This window comes from Mauremys mutica, chromosome 1 (genome assembly GCF_020497125.1).
Source record: "Mauremys mutica isolate MM-2020 ecotype Southern chromosome 1, ASM2049712v1, whole genome shotgun sequence".
Taxonomy (NCBI): Eukaryota; Metazoa; Chordata; order Testudines; family Geoemydidae; genus Mauremys; species Mauremys mutica.
The window spans coordinates 200,104,591-200,123,629 of record NC_059072.1 but is presented as its reverse complement, the minus strand read 5'-3'; the positions used below and the strand labels follow the sequence as shown (position 1 = coordinate 200,123,629).

Sequence of the window (19,039 nt, the reverse complement as noted above, 5' to 3'; positions counted from 1 at the left end):
GTTTGGGGCTCCTGGCTCTAGATTTTAACTCCACAGGGTGCAGGGGCTGGGGCTTTAGTGCAGGTGCTGGGCCTCAGGGCTCCAGCCTGGCTGGGCTCAGAGATTCAGCTTTCTGCCCTAAGCCCCAGCTAGTCTACTGCCAGCCCTGCTTGGCGGACCCCCTAAAACCGGCCCGGTGTAGAAGACCCCACAGACCTTCTAACAATCCCACCAGGCAGAAAAACAGCCTTTGCTTGCCTGGTCGGTTTAACAGCAAAAGAGCCTTCAGGAATTTATACAGGAACAAGCCCAGGTCTGGCAACAACTCCTCCAAAGTCTGGCAAGTCCTGTGACAGGAAATGGAAACCAGGCACAGGAGATCAGACTCTGTAAAATGGGACCTGCGAACAACCCTGATCTGGTTTTGGTTACTCTTAAAGGAGCAGCGGTGAGACCTCACAAGGACAGAACAATGTGGGCCTTTCGACTGACACCCCATTTAACCGGGGAAGCACATATATGGCTCTTAGTGATTAGCGGGCAAGAGATTAGGATGTGATTAAGGCAGCCATGCTGGACGAGGTGGGGCCTGTCCACAGAAAAGTACTGCCAGAAATGGAGAGTTGAAAGGTGAATTGAGGGATTAGGCCTCTGTGCATTTGCATAGAAATTGAAAGATTGGACCACTTACTGGTAAGGCCACATACTCAAACTGTGGGGGAGATCATGGACTGCATGATTCTGGAAGTTTCTTCAGAGTCACCCTGAGCATACCTGAGTATAGGTTACGTGGCACCAGCCAGTTAATCTGGACCCCGCAGTTAAAATTACAGAGGAATTTGCAGAGGCGGACATTCCCAGAGTGAGTCAGTGGTTTAAGGGGCTAAAAGATCACTAAAAGATTGCCATATGAGTCTCAAATAAAAGCTCATGTCACCAATATCATTGTGAAACACATCTACAGATGCTGTGTAAAGAGCCATGTCTATGCATTGAAAATTACATTCTTATGATCTGTGTCTAGGGACTAGTCACCAGGAAAGGTGAAAAAATGGTTTTCTTTAAGGCAAGAAATGTTTCTCCATCTGTTTGTTTACATGTAAATTAAGCATGTAGGGTTCACATTCAGTTCAGGACTGTGAGAACTTCAAAGAAAGAAAAGTAACAGGAAGGAGACAGGGAGTGGGGACCCAATTTTGGGGTACACCTCAAAGGTTTGCTCTAGTATATTTGGGGGACAAAGAAGACACCCTGGCATCTTTCACTTAGGAAGTAGATGGACAGCGAGACGGACAGCGGGGTCACTATCAGGCTTGGTTGAGAACGTTGGGTGAGAAACATCTTTAGACAGGAGGTTAACCTGTTGGGTAAGTTTAGTCTCTAGGACCACGTTATGATTTCATTTGATATGTAACCATTTTTTGCTTGCATTCTTTCTCACTGTCACTGGAAATTCTGTTCTTTGACCATCTCTGTTCTTGTTTGCCCTATAAATATATCTAAGTGCTGTGTGTTTTGCACTATAGAGTATAAGTATAAAGTATAGAGTCTAAAGTATAAGTAAACTGGTGTGTACTGTTCCATTGGGAACAGCAGGCCCGGTAATTCTGTGGGTGTTCAGTGGATAAAGGTCTGGACACTATACGGAACGGTCAGAAGACTCGGGGGTTGGTGTGTGCCTATCACTAACCTGTACAAAGAGACTGGGGTCTGAGGAGGCCTGGATGGCAGTGCTTGTTTTGCCAGAGCCTGGTCATTTTAGGGAACTGACCCACAGCAGACACAGACAAGATTTCCTCACTCTAAGGGCAGGCAATGGTAAGGTGCCTCATAACCCTGGAAATTCCTGGGGAGTGTCACACAACTCTATTGGAATTCTTTGTTTCTCTCCCTTCCTTCTAATTACCGGCAAGCGTTGCCCTCAGTATGTTGTTGGTCTTTTTGGAATAGGCTCCAGCTGCTTATCCTTGGCAAAGGCATCTTTTGTCCTGAGGTTCGGCTGACCTGCTGCAGGAGAACAGGAAACAACTCTGGGAGCAGCTCCTGCACAGCTTTGCTCGACTGCTGTGCTGACACCACCTCAAAGATGGCACATGTTGCCTGAAAGGAGAGCATGGTAAAAAATGAGGAGATCTCCCAACACCATCACACCCTCTCTCCCCTTCTGATATCAGCTGTACTGAATTTTCACTTCTGCCGGTAACTTGAATGACTGCAAGCAACTCCCTTAACTCATGGCTCAGTTTCCCACATCTGTAAAAATGTGTATGACCTACCAAGGCATGTTGTGAGTCCTAAGGAATATTTGCAAAGCACTGTGAGCAACCTGGTTCAAAGACTCTCTAATTGCCAGATGTTATTAAGTAAATCAGCCACATACTCTAAAACTGCGTATTTGTTCCACAGACAGCAGAGCTGGACTCAGGGAAACAGTACATCAGAGGAGAAGTGCCCACACAGCAATATTCTACCACACTTCTAGCTTTCCAGCAGCAGGATTGTCACAGGGCAGAGGAAAGCCTGAAAGGCGTGTCTGTCATCTAACTTACTGAGAGAGGTTCAGCAGCTGCCAAATGCCTGTCAGTTTCAGTCTCTGAGGTGATGCTTTCTTCTTGGCTTGTTGACATCTTTATTTTTTCTATTAGGACCTGTAGGACCTGAGTGGCAAGCAAGGGGTCTCCCCCCAGAGATCTCCACAGCTCACTGGTGTAACTGCAATTTAACAGAAGTTACATGTGACCCCTGGATACTTTTGTGGCTCAGACTGAATGCGTCCTATTTAAGTAAAGACCAACTTTTCTCCTTGCCTATGAGGAGAAAGTTAGGAGCACTGTCCTCCTTTAACGCTCCTCCTGTTTAAATATTGAGTTTCCAGTTACAGAACTAGGTTAAGTGACCTAGTCTTACTGCAGCCTAACCATTAATACTAGACTTCCGAAGGACAGGACACAGAGCGCCAATCTCAGTTCCTGTTTTCCCACTTCCCAGTAAATATGGAATCCTGAGTATGTGGCTCCCAAAGATCCAGGGTTTGGAAGGCAAGTGGATGAAAGAAAAGCCACATTTCTACTAACTGGACATACAATTATGAGAACGAATATTCATGGCCATCCTAGTTCCCCTTCACAAAGGGTGTCCCTACCCTCTGTTTGCCAGAAGCTGGGACTGGGCAACAGGGGATGGATCATTTGACAGTTACCTGTTCTGTTCATTCCCTCTAGGACATGTGGCACTGGCCACTGTCGGAAGACAGGACACTGGGCTAGATGGACCTTTGGTCTGACCCAGTATGGCCGTTCTTATGGTCTTAGATTCCAGCACTGATAACTGATAACCCAGTTGGGGACCTTTAAATGAAATGATGGATCTGCTTCCAGTCCAGTTTTAAATCCCAAGGACAGCAACTCTATTCTAGCAGCCACACCCTGACCGATACCATGCGGCGGTCTGATGACAATATTGGCCCTATTCTTTGTCATCAGCCAGGGATTGGACTTGAAGCTGTCATGCTACCAGGAAATCAACAGCAATTGCTAATTTCCAAAGTGAGGTCAATTCAGGTGTCTAGAGAGCCAGGCCGGTTCCAGGCACCAGCCCAGCAAGCAGCTGCTTGGGGCAGGCAATGGTGAGGGGCAGCACATCTGGGTCTTCGGTGGCAATTCGGCGGCTGGTCCCTCACTCTTTCTCAGAGCAAAGGAGTAGAGCTGCACATCGCGATCGCAGGGTTTTTTTTATTCCCCGCCCTTTTTTTGCTGCTTGGGGCAGCAAAAGCCCTGGAGCCAGCCCTGCTAGAGAAGTACATGTTTCCAACAATACACTCCAGTTATACCAGTAAAGTTAGGTCTTTAGGATGTCAAAGCAGTTATGAATTAATGGAAACAGAATGACACTTAATTTCTCTCCACACCCCACCTTACCATGCTCTTGGACCTTCCTGGAGAAAGACCCAGGCTATTAACCATCAGGAATTATCCCAAAATGTCTGCTGCTTAAATAAAGCCCTACATCTCCCAGTAAAGCAGTGGGATCCATGTTTTACCAAGATGAATGCAATAGGTAGCGGTATATACCTGTCCATCGGCAGATGGTTGCTGAGTAGGCTGGAGATCACTGCCTCTAGGTGATGGTGAGCTAAAATAGACACTGCCTCCAGCAGGAATTGCCTCAAGCTGCCCTCCTGGATAGTAGCCATGTGGCTATATATTATATCCACAATAGCTGGCACCTGGAAGGAACAAAACCAGAAAGAAATGTCCCTTTTTCTTTCTCTCCATTCATTCTACAGAATCAAAACCTTTATTTAGACATTTGCTGATTTTTTAGAAATTCCTCAAGAAACAAACGTTCAAATATGTCTGTGTAACTTTAACCCACAACAATTGCCCACACTTGGCTGTAAAAATTAACACTGACACACACACATACAGCGAAACCCCGCTATAACACGATGATCAGGGTCCAAAAAATTGGATTGCGCTAAATGTGGGGTCGCGGTATAGCAGGGTTTACCATTTCAAGCTGGTCAGTTTCAAGCCGGTCGATTTCTCTTGGGCAGAAAACTACTTGCATTTGCGAACTGCCCACCGCAGTAACTGAAAGGGTGGAGCTCCAGCAGCGGGAGCTCTCAGCCATGCGGTGAGAGAGGGAAACACTTGGAGAGAGCAGGGGAGATGTGCAACGGGCAGAGGAAGAGAGAGGAGCAGCTGGGGAGAGAGTGGCTCTTCTCACCAAAAGGGTAAGCGGGGGCAGGTGGGAAGAGGCAGTGGGGAAGGCACATTCCATTTTTTGCTTTTTTTTTCCCCTTTGGGGGCACTCCAGCCCCTCTCCCTTCACAAAGCCTCTCTCTCTCTCTCTCTTTTTTCTCTCTCTCTTTTGCGCTTCCGCAGCGCTCCAGCTGCTTTTTTTTTTTTGGCCTGGGGCGGCTGGAGCCACCTTACAATCGTGTTATAGCCGAATTCGCATTATTACGGGGCGCATTATAGCAGGGTCAGGGGCGGCTCTAGCCATTTCGCCACCCCAAGCATGGTGGCACTCGTGGCTCCAGTGGACCTCCCGCAGGCGACCGGCAGAGCACCCCCGCGGTGTGCCGCCCCAAGCACGCGCTTTGCGTGCTGGGGCCTGGAGCCGCCCCTGAGCGGGGTTTCCCTGTACATACCAGGTAATTTAATGTGGTGGTGCCCAGCTATGCATTAAATAATCCAGCTGGCATGCACAAAAGAAGGCTTTGCTTGCCCAGATTTTGCAGGTGTGATTTAAGCAGCCAAATGCAACCATTTGCCTCGAAGGATGCACAGTTCATAAACAACCACAAGCACAAAATATGCAAGTGCTTTAAACACAGTGTGCAAATGCCTGGGACTATGAACAGGTGACGACATCTCATTCATTCCTAGCCCTTCACATCTTCGAAACACTGTGCAAACGTGGCAGTTCTGCTGCGAGGGTTCCCTGTCCTGAGGCCTTTCACCAGCCTTGATAGAAGATTTGTGGAGTGCTCCTTTCATCTAGCCCTAACGCACTGGGCTCCAGAATAAGGCATATAAATAGTGGATCCCAAAGACACTATAGTTTTCTCCCTCCCTCCTTCTATTCTTAAAGGGTACGTCTACACACCAAAAAAATCCCACAGCAGCGAGTTTCAGAGCTCAGGCCAACCTGGGCCTGAGGGGCTTGCACTATGGGGCTAAAAGTGTAGCTGATCATGCTCAGGCTGCAGCCCAGGCTCTGAAACCTGGCAAGAGGGTGGGTCTCAGAGCCCAGGCTCCAGACTCCCTGGGAATGACTACAGGACTATTTTTATCCAGGTAGCCCTTAGCCACAGGCCTCCTAAGCACTGGATGCCTCCAAGTGCCAGTCATTCTGTCTTCTTGTCTTTTCCCCAGAGTGTTTTTTCAAGCCTTTCTTGGCTGAATACTGTGGCAACAAGCCAGACAAATAAATAACCAACCATCTTCCTTTTCCCTTCGATTCTCTCTGTCTATTGCTATTGATTCTGCCATTGCCTAGTTTAGGGTGGGAACAGAGATGGAATCGACTCTATGTCCGAGGGGGAGAAACAGCAAGATTTTTGTTCATTACACATGAGGGCAAAGATCTAAAAGCCTCAAGTTTAGGCAGAAAACCTCTCCAGTTTCCCGTTTTACCTTATCAAGCATGGCATCTCCACACTCCTTCAGTATAACCTTCATCCACAGTCCAGCTGCTGTGGCACAGGTGGGGCTGGCAGACAGCATACTTTCCACTGTGGCCTCAATAAAGGCTGTGGCCTGTTCTGGGGGAAAGTACTCACTAACAACCTGGGAACAAATCAAAAACAGGAGAGACTGCAATGATGTTTGGCTCCAGCACTTGTAAAAATGGAGGCCTAATATCTCTATCGAAAAATATCTATGCATCAGCAAATTGCATCCGACGAAGTGGGTATTCACCCACGAAAGCTCATGCTCCAATACGTCTGTTAGTCTATAAGGTGCCACAGGACTCTTTGCTGCTTTTACAGATCCAGACTAATGGCTACCCTTCTGATTAATTAACAATTTGTTAATTAGCCGCATGTCCAGCTAGCCATTTGGGATTAAAATTCTCTCCATAGTCTATATACTACATTTTTGTATTCTACACTAATGAGATCAGGTTCGAGGCAAAGCTTCTGTTGCACAGTTAGCACAACATTGTACTGGATATGCAGGAGGTAAGTTTCCAGTTTGTATTCTCTTAGATACACTGCATCTTTTTACAATATATACAATGAAGTCAAGAGAGGCATGCACACAAATATAGGCTAAGGCAAACCCACAAGGTGACAGAATGAAGACTGGATGGGTTCTCAGCTTGATGTTCCACTAATACAGTTTTTCTCATGGATAGCTGGATAGATACATGTGTGCGCATCTGCGTGTGCATTTTCATGGGTGTGCAACATTCTGTGGAATCTGGATTTTACATGGCATTCATAGCACACATCTATGAAAAGCATCTTGCTGGTTACTAGCAACGAATGCCCCTCGCCCACAGCTCGCTCCAAGTACGGAAAGGCATCATGAAAGCGTAAATGTAAAATGAAGGGTGTCTGGTCACTAGAACATCCGCACAAGTTTTTTGAGTCAGTTACCCTGGCCATTTTGGAAGATGCCTGAAACAGAGCCTCGGGGTCCGGAGCTGCTGTTAGTTCTTCACGGAGACATCTCAGCTCCTCTTCCGCTGACCCCAGGTTCATGGGCTGGCCTGGAGTGGAGAAAAGGAAAAAAAGTACTGTAACGACTAATGAAACTGAACCTCTACTGCATGGATATTCATACAGGAGGATCCATGTGCTAGGCTGTTATCAGCATAGTGTAAAATCTTGGCCCCATCAAAGTCAACGGCAAAACTCCTGTTGACTATAATGGAGTCGGGATTACACCCTAAATGTCTGAAAGTTAACAGTAGTGGTATGTTATTGTGACTGATACAGGATTGAACAAGCACCGTATTCAGCTTGGAGCAGCTTTCTGGGGGTGTCTGGTTTCAGTAGCCTCTCTGCTCTCACTATTTACATCTAATCTCACATTCAAGTACAACTCATGGAGGTAGATGTGAGGGGTTCCAATGTAGAAGCGAATCCCTCCACCAAACTCTCGTTGTAAAAGAGATGGGGCTGGACAAAACCTTCGGCAGTAAACCCAGGCTCATCCGTCACTTCTAAACAATGCTGGGATTTCTATGTTGTACACTCAAAGACTGGAGTCCCTTGTTCTGTTTCTGAATCACCAACACTGTTTTTTAGGACTGATTAATAATAATTAGAAATAGGGTGACCAGATGTCCCAATTTTATAGGGACAGTCCCGATTTTGGGGTCTCTCTCTTATATAGGCTCATATTATCCCCCACCCCAGTCCTGCATGAGTTTCACATTGGCTGTCTGGTCACCCTAATTGGAAATGGCCTTAAATAATAACCAAGATCTATCCCTTTACATCTAACCATTAGGTGAAAAGAATATCCTACGCCAGGGGTCGGCAACCTTTCAGAAGTGCTGTGCCGAGTCTTCATTTATTCACTCGAATTTAAGGTTTCGCGTGCCAGTAAGATAATTTAATGTTTTGAGAAGGTCTCTTTCTATAAGTCTAAAATATATAACTAAACTATTGTTATATGTAAAGTAAATAAGGCTTTTAAAATGTTTCAGAAGCTTCATTTAAAATTAAATTAAAATGCGGAGCCCCCCGGACTGGTGGCCAGAACCTGGGCAGTGTGAGTGCCACTGAAAATCAGCTCACGTGCCGCCTTCGGTACCCGTGCCATAGATTGCCTACCCCTGTCCCACTCTTCACAAAGGGGAGAATGGCCTACACTTACTCCAATAGCTTTGAATGCTCATGACAGAGGGCTGCTGCAAGAACTTTTTGTTTAAAGAATTAGTCCAGGAAACCCCTCCAATACAGCCAGTGGCAGGGTAAAGAGAATGAAAATGTTTAGTACCAAGGGCTTGTCTACATGGAGATAGTCAAGAAAGCTAATCCAAATTCATTTTCAAACTGCATTAGTTAAACTTCATTAAACACCTCTGGGGCAGGGGCGGCTCTAGGCACCAGCAAAACAAGCTGGTGCCTAGGGCGGCAAAATATAGGGGGCGTTCCCTGCCGCCGGGGTGGGCGGCAGGCTGGGCCGGCGGACCTGCCGCAGTCATGCCTACGGGAGGTCTACCGGAGCCCCGGGGACGACTGGACCTGCCGCAGGCACGACTGCGGAGGGGGCGCTCGTCCCGCGGCTCGGCTGGACTTCCCGCAGGCGTGACTGCGGCAGCTCAAGCGGAGCCGCCGGACCCGCGAACCGTCCGCAGCCGCGGGAGGTCCAGCCGAGCCACGCGGGACCAGCGGTCCCTCTGCAGTCATGCCCGCGGGAGGTCCGCTGCTCCCGCGGCTCCGGGGCGCCTCCCGCGCATGACTGCTTGGGGCGCCCAAAAACATAGAGCCGCCCCTGCTCTGGGGACACACTTATTTAGAATTAAAGGGGCCTTTTTCAGGTTAGTTTAATTCATGTAATTCACTAAAATTAAGAAGGGCCATTTTCATTCAGAATCAGAGCATCCACACGTGTTTAATGACACTTTAAAATTTACACCTTTAGTTCATTTGGATTAACTCTCCTTAGTGTCCCTGTGTAGAGAAGCCCTAAGGAACTGAGCAGTTATCTACCTGGTGCAGACCATTTATTATTTGTACAGTTCCCAGAAGTGTGCCACACTCTTTACACATCATAATCATCTCTTCTAATGAGCTATTTACAAGATGCCCACCACTCTGTTATCTAAGTGCCAACAGACAGGACAGAAAGAACTAGAGAGGCAAAAAAATGGACATTACAACAGTGAAAGAAGGTGAAGAATTACTTATACCTGCTAATGGGGAAGAATTACTTATACCTGCTAATAGTCTCCTCACCTTGTATACAGAGAAGGCAGCTGATACAGTCAAACACCCACTGACGAGACGTGGCCAGTGAATCACAGCTGTATGGTGCTATTGCTCCAATCAGAGATCCAAACTGATGAAAAGTTTCCTGAGTCTAATTAAAAAAGAATGAAGAATGAACCTTCTCCAGCTGTACTAGACTTCACTTGCCATCTTTATTGTTGATACCAGTCAGCTCTGTGTTTTTGGGGAACCAGGGCACAGTATCTAGCTTGTGTGACTCATGAAGGACACCCCCAATTCCCATCTCTGTTTGAACCAAAACCGATCAGAGAAAAGGCTTGCAGAGAACAATGAAGGGTTTGGGGAGACATACCTAGACGCCTCCTGACAAGGGTGACAAGATTAAGACATCTCCATTTGCATACAGAATGAAGAACAGAGACAACTCTGCATGCCTCAACTGCATGAAAGATGGAATAGGGATTAGCATAAAGAATGAAGAACAGAGAACCGCACTGAACTCTGGGACCAGAAAGCAGGGACGCATTGAATCATGGGAATCCCTGCTCCAGATGCTAATGAACCTACGCCTGCACACACTCAGCTCAGCAATTATCAGACCAATTCTAGTAATAAATCTTTGACTCATATCCCCAAATACTGAAGCAGCCTAGTTGCCTTGTGAGCTCCCCGGAAGAAAACAACACCCATAGCCAAGAGTGATCAGCTCCTATTGTCTAGCCTAAAGAAAACCCTTGAGCCATCAGTTTACCCATAAACAAATCTAGTGTTCTCCCTTCAACCACTGTATTTTCTCTACAAACTCCCCTACCTATGCCCAAGAAAGGGTTCTGATGTATAGACCCAAATTCTGCATCAGTTCCACTGGGATTCCACCTCCTGACTGATCGTGCTGGGGGCTCTGCCTGTCTCCAGCACTCAGGACCCTGAGCTACCACCATCACCTGGGAACCCCGACCAGTTCAAGCCTCATGGAGTGGGTGAGATCCATCTCTCTCTCTCTGTTTTCTTTCCTACCTCAGGTATTAACCTTTAAAATGTAGCTGTTATGTTTGTTTAGCCCTCCTGGTGTGGTTATCACTATGATTCAATCAATAACTGTTATGGGTCAGCTGGTTGCTTCTCTCTCTCTCTATCAATTTGAGATTTTTGTGTTTTTAGCTTCCCCCATTTACTCTGCAGCAACACTTCTTGTACCTAAGCTAAAGATCCCTGTAGTGCCCCAAAATACTGTGGGGTTTGCTCATCAAATGGGTTACTACCAGTACAATTGTAATGTGAAAGTGTGATAGGAATGTGTTAAACTTGGGGCACATAAGTGGGTGCGGGGAGCAGTGGAAAGTGCTGCTGAACCCAGCCTGTTGAGACCAGGGGCGCATGAGGGTACCAGCTTGAAAGTGCTGCTTAACCCAGCCCACTGAACACAGGGACATATGAGGGGGATCAGCTGGGGAGTGCTGATTGACTTGCTCTGCTAGTGTGTGCGCACATGTTCGTCTAGTTCTAGTTATTAGCCCTGGGGAACCTAGGTCCTGCAGGAGAGCTCCATTGGGAGGGGACTTGTGGAAGGAAGGAGTAGAACACACAAGTGACATAAGCAACACATTAATAGAATTACAGAACCGCCCCACCCCTCCCTTCCCCCACAGAAGAGTAACCCTAATTAATGAGCCTCCCCAAAGTAACGGGCACGTCTGGTAACATTGTGCCTCTGATTCCTGTACTGAACTGGGTAACGCACATTGGAAAATATAATCCCAATTGTACATACAAATGGATGGGGTCTAAATTAGCTGTTATCACTCAAAGAAGAGACCTCAGAGTCATTGTGTACAGTTCTCTGAAAGCATCTGCTCCACATGCCGTCAAAAACGCTAACAACATGTTAGGAACCATTAGGAAGCGGATCGATAATAAGGCAGTAACAGGGCCGGCTCCAGGCACCAGAGGAGAAAGCACATGCCTGGGGCGGCACATTGTAAGGGGCAGCATTCTGGCTAATCTTGGGGCGGGGCATTCCGGCCACCTTGCCGTGGTGTTTTTGTTTGTTTTGGCAGCCCGGTCTGCAGCTCTGGAGCCCCCGGCTGGCTCCCCACGCTCCGCCAGTCCCAGCCCAGCCGGGGCACGGACCCCGGCCCGGGGGTGGGGGTGGGGGGCAGGAACTAGCGATCCCCGCCGTTCACCGTGCTGCCGGGCTCCCCGGGACGTGCCACTCCCCGCTGCCTGCACCGGCCTCCGCCTCCCATGCCGCTCTGAGCCCGGCCCGGCTGAGCCGCCTTTAAAGGAGTGGCTGAGCCAGCACCTCCTGCAGCCCCCAGGAGAGGCATCCCAAGGCCGAAGGAGGGAGCCCGTCTCGCCCGGCTGCGAGCGGGCTGCAGCGCTTGGCTACCTACAGGGGGTGGGCGCCACCATTCACCCCCCTGCGAGCCGCCTTGACCACCCTCCACACGCTCCCTGCGGCTGCTGTTTTTTTGTTTTTTTTGTTTGTTTTTGCTTCGGCAGTCCAGCCATCCCTTTTTTTTTGTGTGTGTGCTTGGGGCAGCAAAAAAGCTAGAGCTGATAGGACATGCCACAGGAGGATACTGGATCTTTATAAATGGAGAGCCTGCTCTTCCTTTCAGCAGCACAGACCTGGGTTGACTGTCCTGTGATAAATCAGCCATTCTTTCTCATTCTATGAGCAGAACACAGCAGATGACAGCCTGTTGCTTATTCAGCTTACAGCAAAGGGGGACACAGGTCGCTTCAATTCCCAGACTCTGCCTCTCATTCATCTACCCAGTTGGGTGTGTGAAAGCTAAATGAGCTGGTATTCTAAACTCCCAGAAAGGCAGTGGAGGAAAAGAAAGTGACCCTTTATAGGCAGCTCAGTTCAGTCCTCGCTGCTGAAGGCAGTACTAATGAAGTGACTTGCACACAGAGAGTCAAAGCAAGGGCTTGGTTAAGGGCAGCTTCACCCCAGATTCCCCCTGAAGTTATGTAGGAGGGAAACAAGTGAAGGGTTTTAATACAGTGGGCAGTACCAGACAGCAGGCCACTGTGGGATTAGGGGACTTGAGTGCAGGAGTGAGGAGGTCATAAACAGAGCCAGCAAAGAGTTGATTAACACAGGATAAATTAGTCCAAATTTGCGAAATATATCCCCAAAATGTACAAATGAGCCTGTGAAATCCAGAGACCACGTTTCTGTGGCACTTTCCTTTAGAACTCTTGACAGGCACCATTCCCATCTCCTTTGGGCTTTTTTTGGTATAAATGTGTGGCTCAGGAAACGCAAGGAGCCAAGTGCAGGGCTGAGGTTCAGTCTCTCTGTTGGCCCTGGATATGATGCTTTGGGAGGTGTAAGAGGCTAGGGAGACTGTAATAGGTAGGAGAAGATTACGGGAGATTAGTCTGAGTGAAAAGGAGAGGAAAGGACGGGGCTGGCTTATCAGTACCAAATTATTCTCTGATTTTCAATTTAGTACCATGCACATTCTTCTCAGTTACAACAGACACACTGAATAAACTATGCAAATACACAATAGCTGCATGGACACGAGGTTCTCCTTTGAATTTTATGTATAAAAGGAAGTTACGATCAATGACATGGCTGGAGAAACTTGTCCTCCTAAAACAAAGGAAAGGTCTGCTCCATTTTTTCCTGACACAGTAACAGAACATACTACCAGCTCAACCCCCTCCCACCCTCCACCCGAATCTTACCATTGATCTGCGGATCAAAGACGGCCTGCTTTTTGCTTTGTTCTCAGCAAACTCCAGGCTGTTGATGTCCTTGAGACGAGCCCTGTATTTATTCATCTGCTCTACGACAATCAACTCCACACAGCTGCAAAAAGGAAAAAAGAAAGTGGTAAAACGGGAGGATAAAACTCTGGCTGTGTTTGAGCTGGCCATGTCGCCTAAGTGCTGCGCCAATTCTCTTGCTTCGTGGGCTGGAAACGAACAGTGTGGTTGAAATGCCCCAAATGGTAGTAGGCAGGGGAGCTAAACTAGAGGACTAAAGGGAGGGCTCCCCAAGGGCTCCATCAGGGAAACAGGTCCTTCCCCTGGAAAGGCAAATACCCACCAAGGTTAGGAAAGCACAGAGTGTTCAAATGAAAGGCTGAAAGAATGGCCATTTCGGATATGCTGCGCTATCTAGCTATATCTATTTGTAGACACACACACTTGTGCTTGTTTGCATCCAAGCTGGACAGGCAGTCGCAGGGCAATGACAGTGATTAGGTGTCTGGGGCAGATATTTTGTTTAATACCATCAGTATTGTTTTCTGGAAGAAATCCTTTTAGAGCAGTAATGATACAAGACGGCGTATATAAGTCAAGTTACAAAGAGACTTCTTCTTACAAGGAACCTTTAGAAGAGTGATTCAAAGTAATTTTCACATCTGTAGGCAGAAGAATTGCTTCTAGGAGAGATTTGAAGACCAGGCAGGTTCATGTAGTCTGGTCTCCTGAATAGAATTTCATCAAATGATTCCTGCATCCACTATCCATCCTAGGTACTTATCTAACCCCCAGTGCCCTATTATCTGAGCTTCTCACAATCTAACATGTTTATTCTTAAAATTCCAGTTGAAGTCAAAAACATCCCCGAGGGGCTCCATTACAAACCCTTCCCACCCACTGGATGATGATTCCCTATTTACAATTACTTTGGAGATATCAATTAGCCAATTTTCAATCCATTTAATATTTGCTGCACTGAATCTGTATAGTGTTAATTTTTTAATCAGGATGACCCGACTGGAATCTAAGTCAACGATGTCAACGTGGTTACCTCTGCCAACCAAACCTGGCATGCAATCAATTTTGACAAGACCTATTTTCCATAAAAAACTGTGTTGACTGGCACTAATTACACTGCCATCCTTCAATTCTTTACTGATTACCTTCCACGTCAGCTTTCCCATGATTTTGCCTGAGACTGATATTGAGCTAACTGGCCTGTAGTTACCCAGATCATCCTGATGATCCTTTTTAGATACTGGCACATTAGCTTTTTGTACAGTCCTCTGGAACTTCCCCATTACTCCAGGATTTGTTAAATATCAACATCAATGGCGGAGAGAGCTCACTGTCCCGTTCTTTAAAAACTCCTGGGTGCAGGTTATCCAATCCTGCAGATTTTAAAAGGTTTAACTTTAGCAGCTGCTAGTTACTGATAGAATAGACAGTATTTCATTAAGGCAATTCATTTGCAAACCAGTGATGCGTTTGTAGCTGTCATTCTACAGCACATTAAAGTGCATTACTCAGTGATCATTTGACTGTCCTGACATGACCTCATTACAGGATTTACTCTGGAAGTTGTAATGCTATATTCTTACGTGATTGTTTTACTGATGTCCTGAACGCTCTGCAGTGGGTCAGTTGTGTCAGGACAGCGGAGAATACAGGGAGCAAACACAATGGCCAGGGCATTAGCTGACATTCGATTGGTCTCTTCCTGCAGGGCAATCCTAAACAATAAACAACAAAGCAGCAAGGGTTAAAGGTAGCTCCAATTCACATAACACTGGCAGGAAATACCCCTGTAGAGAAACAGAAAGAGGACAAAATACAAATTCAGAGCAGGGCAGGGAGAGGAGGGCTGTATATGCACATGAGATCTGGAGGTCATTGCCAGGGGAAGATTTTCCACAATATTATATAGCTTTGAAGTGAAGAGCTTCAATTTGTTGCATCTGGTAAAGAACTAGACCAACAGGATGTAAATATTATACCAGACAAGGGCAAAAAGGTAAGACAATGGATACTGAGTGAACCACACAACATGCCATGACACTCTTTAGGAAATCTTTTGTTTTGACCTACTTAACCTATTTTCCAAAAAGGAATAGATACAGTGCATATTTATTACAGTAGCAAGCAACTCACTTAGCCATCATTAAGCTATGCCTTAGAAACAGAGCACAGATGTGTCTAAATGCATGTAGATGGCAGGAAACTTTGCAGATTGTAACACAGTGACTATAGCCTGAACTAGATATTGTCTAAGCTCATGCAAAAGCATCACACATGATCCCTAGACCCTCAATGTTCAAACTAAAGGGTGCAACACATGGCAGTACTGTGATCCACTGCAATCTTACTGCACTCCTCAGTGGGTTAGGTCTATGGCTAGTGATGAGCTGCCAAAATCATAACAACCGGTTCCCTCCTCACCCCAGGAGGAATCATGCCTCCCCCACCCAGGGACCCCTGCCCCGTCCACCCCCCTCCCTGTTCCCTACCCTCTAACACCTCCCAACCCCTATCCACTCCCCCCCCACCCCTGAACTCCCCAGCCCTCTCTCCAACACCCCCTCCCGGCCCCCTTACCGTGCTCCCGGAGCCGGGCAGCCAAGGCCGCCACTGTGCCCGGATCCCAGCATCTGGGTAAGTATCGGTCGCGATTCCTGCCCCCGTGCCCGGAGCTGGGCTGCGGCGGTCGGGGAGGGCCGCGGGGCCGGGCAGGGCACCGCGGCTGGAGCCCGAGCCCGAGCCGGGCGGCCGGGGAGGAACGCGGGGCTGGAGGGGGGGATGCCGCGGCCGGGACCGGGTGGCCGGGGAGGGTTGCTGCCGGGAACGCGGGGCCGGGGGGGGGGGAACGCGGGGACAGGGGGGGCCGTGGTCGGGGACGGGGCTGGAGACCGGCGGGGGCACACGACCCCTCCTGGTTTCCTACCTCAGCGTCGTCTTCCTGGACCGGGGAAGCCTGCTTGCTTCTCAGCCTTCCCAACAGGGGCGGCTCTACGTTTTTGGCCGCCCCAAGCAGTCATGCGCGGGAGGTGCCCCAGAGCCGCGGGAGCAGCGGACCTCCCGCGGGCATGACTGCAGAGGGACCGCTGGTCCCGCGTGGCTCGGCTGGACCTCCCCCGGTTCGCAGGTCCAGCGGCTCCGCTTGAGCTGTCATGCCTGCGGGAGGTCCAGCCGAGCCGCGGGACGAGCGCCCCCTCCGCAGTCATGCCTGCGGCAGGTCCAGTCCCGGGGCTCCGGTGGACCTCCCGCAGGCATGACTGCGGCAGGTCCGCCGGCCCAGCCTGACGCCCCCCCCCCCCCCGGCCGCAGGGGACGCCCCCTACATTTTGCTGCCCTAGGCACCAGCTTGTTTTGCTGGTGCCTAGAGCCGCCCCTGCTTCCCAGGCTTCCAGCCTTTCCTGATTCGCGGGAAGCAGGGTGGGAGGAGAAGCAAGAAGGAGCATTCATGGCAGGAGGTGGAGGCAGAGCTGAGGTGAGCTGGGGCCGGGCAGCAGGGAGCGCTTGTTAAATTTAAATGCCCTTTTAGAACCAGTTTGTCCCACTGGGAACAACCGGTTCTAAAAGGGCTTCTAAATTTAACAACCGGGTTCGCGCGATCCGGTGCGAACCGGCTGCAGCTCACCCCTGTCTATGGCATGGAACCATGTGTTTGTAACCAGCTGAGACCTACAGTGGTTGTCTTTTCAGCAAGTCTGAAACATTTGTTGCGATTACGAAAGGGAACATATATAAAAAGAAGAACATTATTGGCATTAGCTGTCAATGAGAGCATTGTCTGGAAAAAGAGCCCTTGGGTCCAGAGCGTTAAAGCCATTTCAGAATTTAAAGCACTCCCTTGCGAAGTTTCACTCCCCTTTTTCCCGACAAAAGTACTTGGATCACATAGGCCCGTGTTCAGGTACTCTTACTCACGGAGAACAGTACCTTGTTCCAGTGGAACTACTCATGGAGTACAGTGGTACTCATGGGGAGTAAGTGTATCAGAATCAGGCCCCTAGTGAGGAAGGAGAAGAGAAAGAGTGGCTGCAGTATGACGATCCCACGCTGTGGTCTGCCATTACCTCACAAGGTGAAAGATGAGGCGTTCCAGGGTACTGAGGTGGGTGCGAGAGAGCTGATCAATGACAGAGTACACGCCTCGGATGGTCTCCTTCCTCTCCTGCAGGCCTGGAGAGAGCACACACAGTTACACATATTACAGGCAACTTCCCCATGGTGTCTTCTGCCATCTTTACTTGTGAAGGTAGTGTGAATGGCCCAGTACAGGGGAGCTGTGCAGGAGGCTAGTGCACAGAGACAGGGATGACAACTCCCACCTCTCCCTGCCTATACAAGCAGGCCCCCTTTGCAGGTCCCTCGGGTAGCAGTATCCTATGCAAAAAACATGAGCATAAGACACTGATTTCTTTTAAACAGATTCCAAAAGAGTTGGGAGCTGAATAATAACAATGTCTCCTGGGGCACGTCTATGCTGCACACTCTGCTCTGCTCACCATCAAAATCATATGCTACATACCACTCTAGCACGGGCAGAAATAGCAATGTAGATGGCGAGGCACTGCTTAGGTGAGTAAAGACATGCATGAAGGCTGTGGGGATATACCCTACACACACTGCTTAATTTGTAACGAAAGAGGTGCCGGGGCTCAAGTTTTTGTTTTTGTTTTTTTTTAAACTTTCACACAGCAAGCCCAGTGGTACCAGGGCTCTGAACGGCAAAGGCTTTGACTACTATAACAGTGTAAGGGATTAGTTTGTGTCACAGTGCTGTCTGTGGCTACATGGCACAGTGAAAAGCAGGCTGTGTCCACATTGCAGTGCCTACCTACACGTCAGTGAAAGGCTCTGGCAGAAGGAGGCTGCAAGGAAAGACTTCAACAGCAGAGAGTTGCTGGAGCAGATGTGCCGGAGCTCAGCCCTGGCAAGCCTTGGCACAAATTAAGCATCACCTACGTGGCTTTCTAAATGCCAAAGTCATTCCTCCCACCTACACTGCCTATTTTTAGCAGTGTCATCACCCCCGATGGAGTCTTTCCCTGTTGCAGGAAAGACCCCGGCAGTGGGAAAAGGCTCTAAGAGGGAGGCAGATGGGAGAGGCTCCAGCACTGTCTTGCCAGTTACGTCATAAAAGATGACAGATCACCAAAATGACTTTTTGGATTCAAACACTCCATACAATTGGCGCTGTACAATCGTACAAGCACACAATCTACTTGCTTGCTGCTTGTCATGACAATGGTGATGATAAAACTAAAGTAAAAAAAGACTGCTTGTTCTGGGCAAGCAGAAACTGGGTTTGGTACCTGCAGCTAATTGTACCATCCCTGTCTTGGGTTTTGTGTGTGATTGTATAGGATTTGTATGGACCTTCCTTACCCATAGCTCGCAGAAATTCCTCGTAGAGTTCGAAGGTCATGAGGGGATTGGGCAAATCTCTCAGCCACTGTTTGAACACACTGGCAATGACATGAATATTGTAGTCATCTAGATTCACATTGTCAATATCTGTTCACCGAGGCGAGGGGAGGGAGTGGAAAAGAAACCAAAGAAAAAGCAAATGATCAGTTTTGATCCAGTAAACAAGCCAGTGTTTTCATGTCAGTACTAGCACTGGCTATTACCTAACCACTGCTGTTGGACCAACTTCTGTGGGTGAGAGAGGTCCTGAGGAAGAGCTCTGTGTAGCTCGAAAGCTTGTCTCTTGCCAACAGACGTCAGTCCAACAGAAGCTATTACCTCACTCACCGTCTCTCTACTATCATGGGTGTGGTCAGATGTTCGGCTGCCTGTGTGTGTTCCCTCTGTGTGCCACCCCAGCCTGGCACAGACAACTGACATGGCAGACCTCGAGCGAACCGCCCAATGACCACAAGATCCATTAAGGCATGAAGGCACCCA

At 48.5% G+C, this 19,039-nt stretch overlaps 1 protein-coding gene across 2 annotated transcripts in view; it reads right to left on the bottom strand.

Annotated features, from left to right (window-relative positions):
• Positions 1–18,644, bottom strand: part of LOC123369691 (maestro heat-like repeat-containing protein family member 2B) — a 30,733-nt gene extending 12,089 nt beyond the window's left edge. For both annotated transcript variants that reach the window (XM_045015591.1, XM_045015600.1), the window contains exons 1-10: positions 18,518–18,644; positions 17,203–17,308; positions 14,728–14,859; positions 13,103–13,226; positions 9,404–9,527; positions 7,091–7,203; positions 6,123–6,275; positions 4,050–4,204; positions 2,529–2,691; positions 1,886–2,079 (exon numbers count right to left, since the gene is read on the bottom strand). In XM_045015591.1, coding sequence (XP_044871526.1) covers positions 1,886–2,079; positions 2,529–2,691; positions 4,050–4,204; positions 6,123–6,275; positions 7,091–7,203; positions 9,404–9,527; positions 13,103–13,226; positions 14,728–14,859; positions 17,203–17,308; positions 18,518–18,557 — 1,304 coding nt within the window. In that variant the 5' untranslated portion in view covers positions 18,558–18,644. The remainder of the gene's footprint in view (positions 1–1,885; positions 2,080–2,528; positions 2,692–4,049; positions 4,205–6,122; positions 6,276–7,090; positions 7,204–9,403; positions 9,528–13,102; positions 13,227–14,727; positions 14,860–17,202; positions 17,309–18,517) is intronic.
• Between the last annotated feature and the right edge of the window lie 395 nt (positions 18,645–19,039).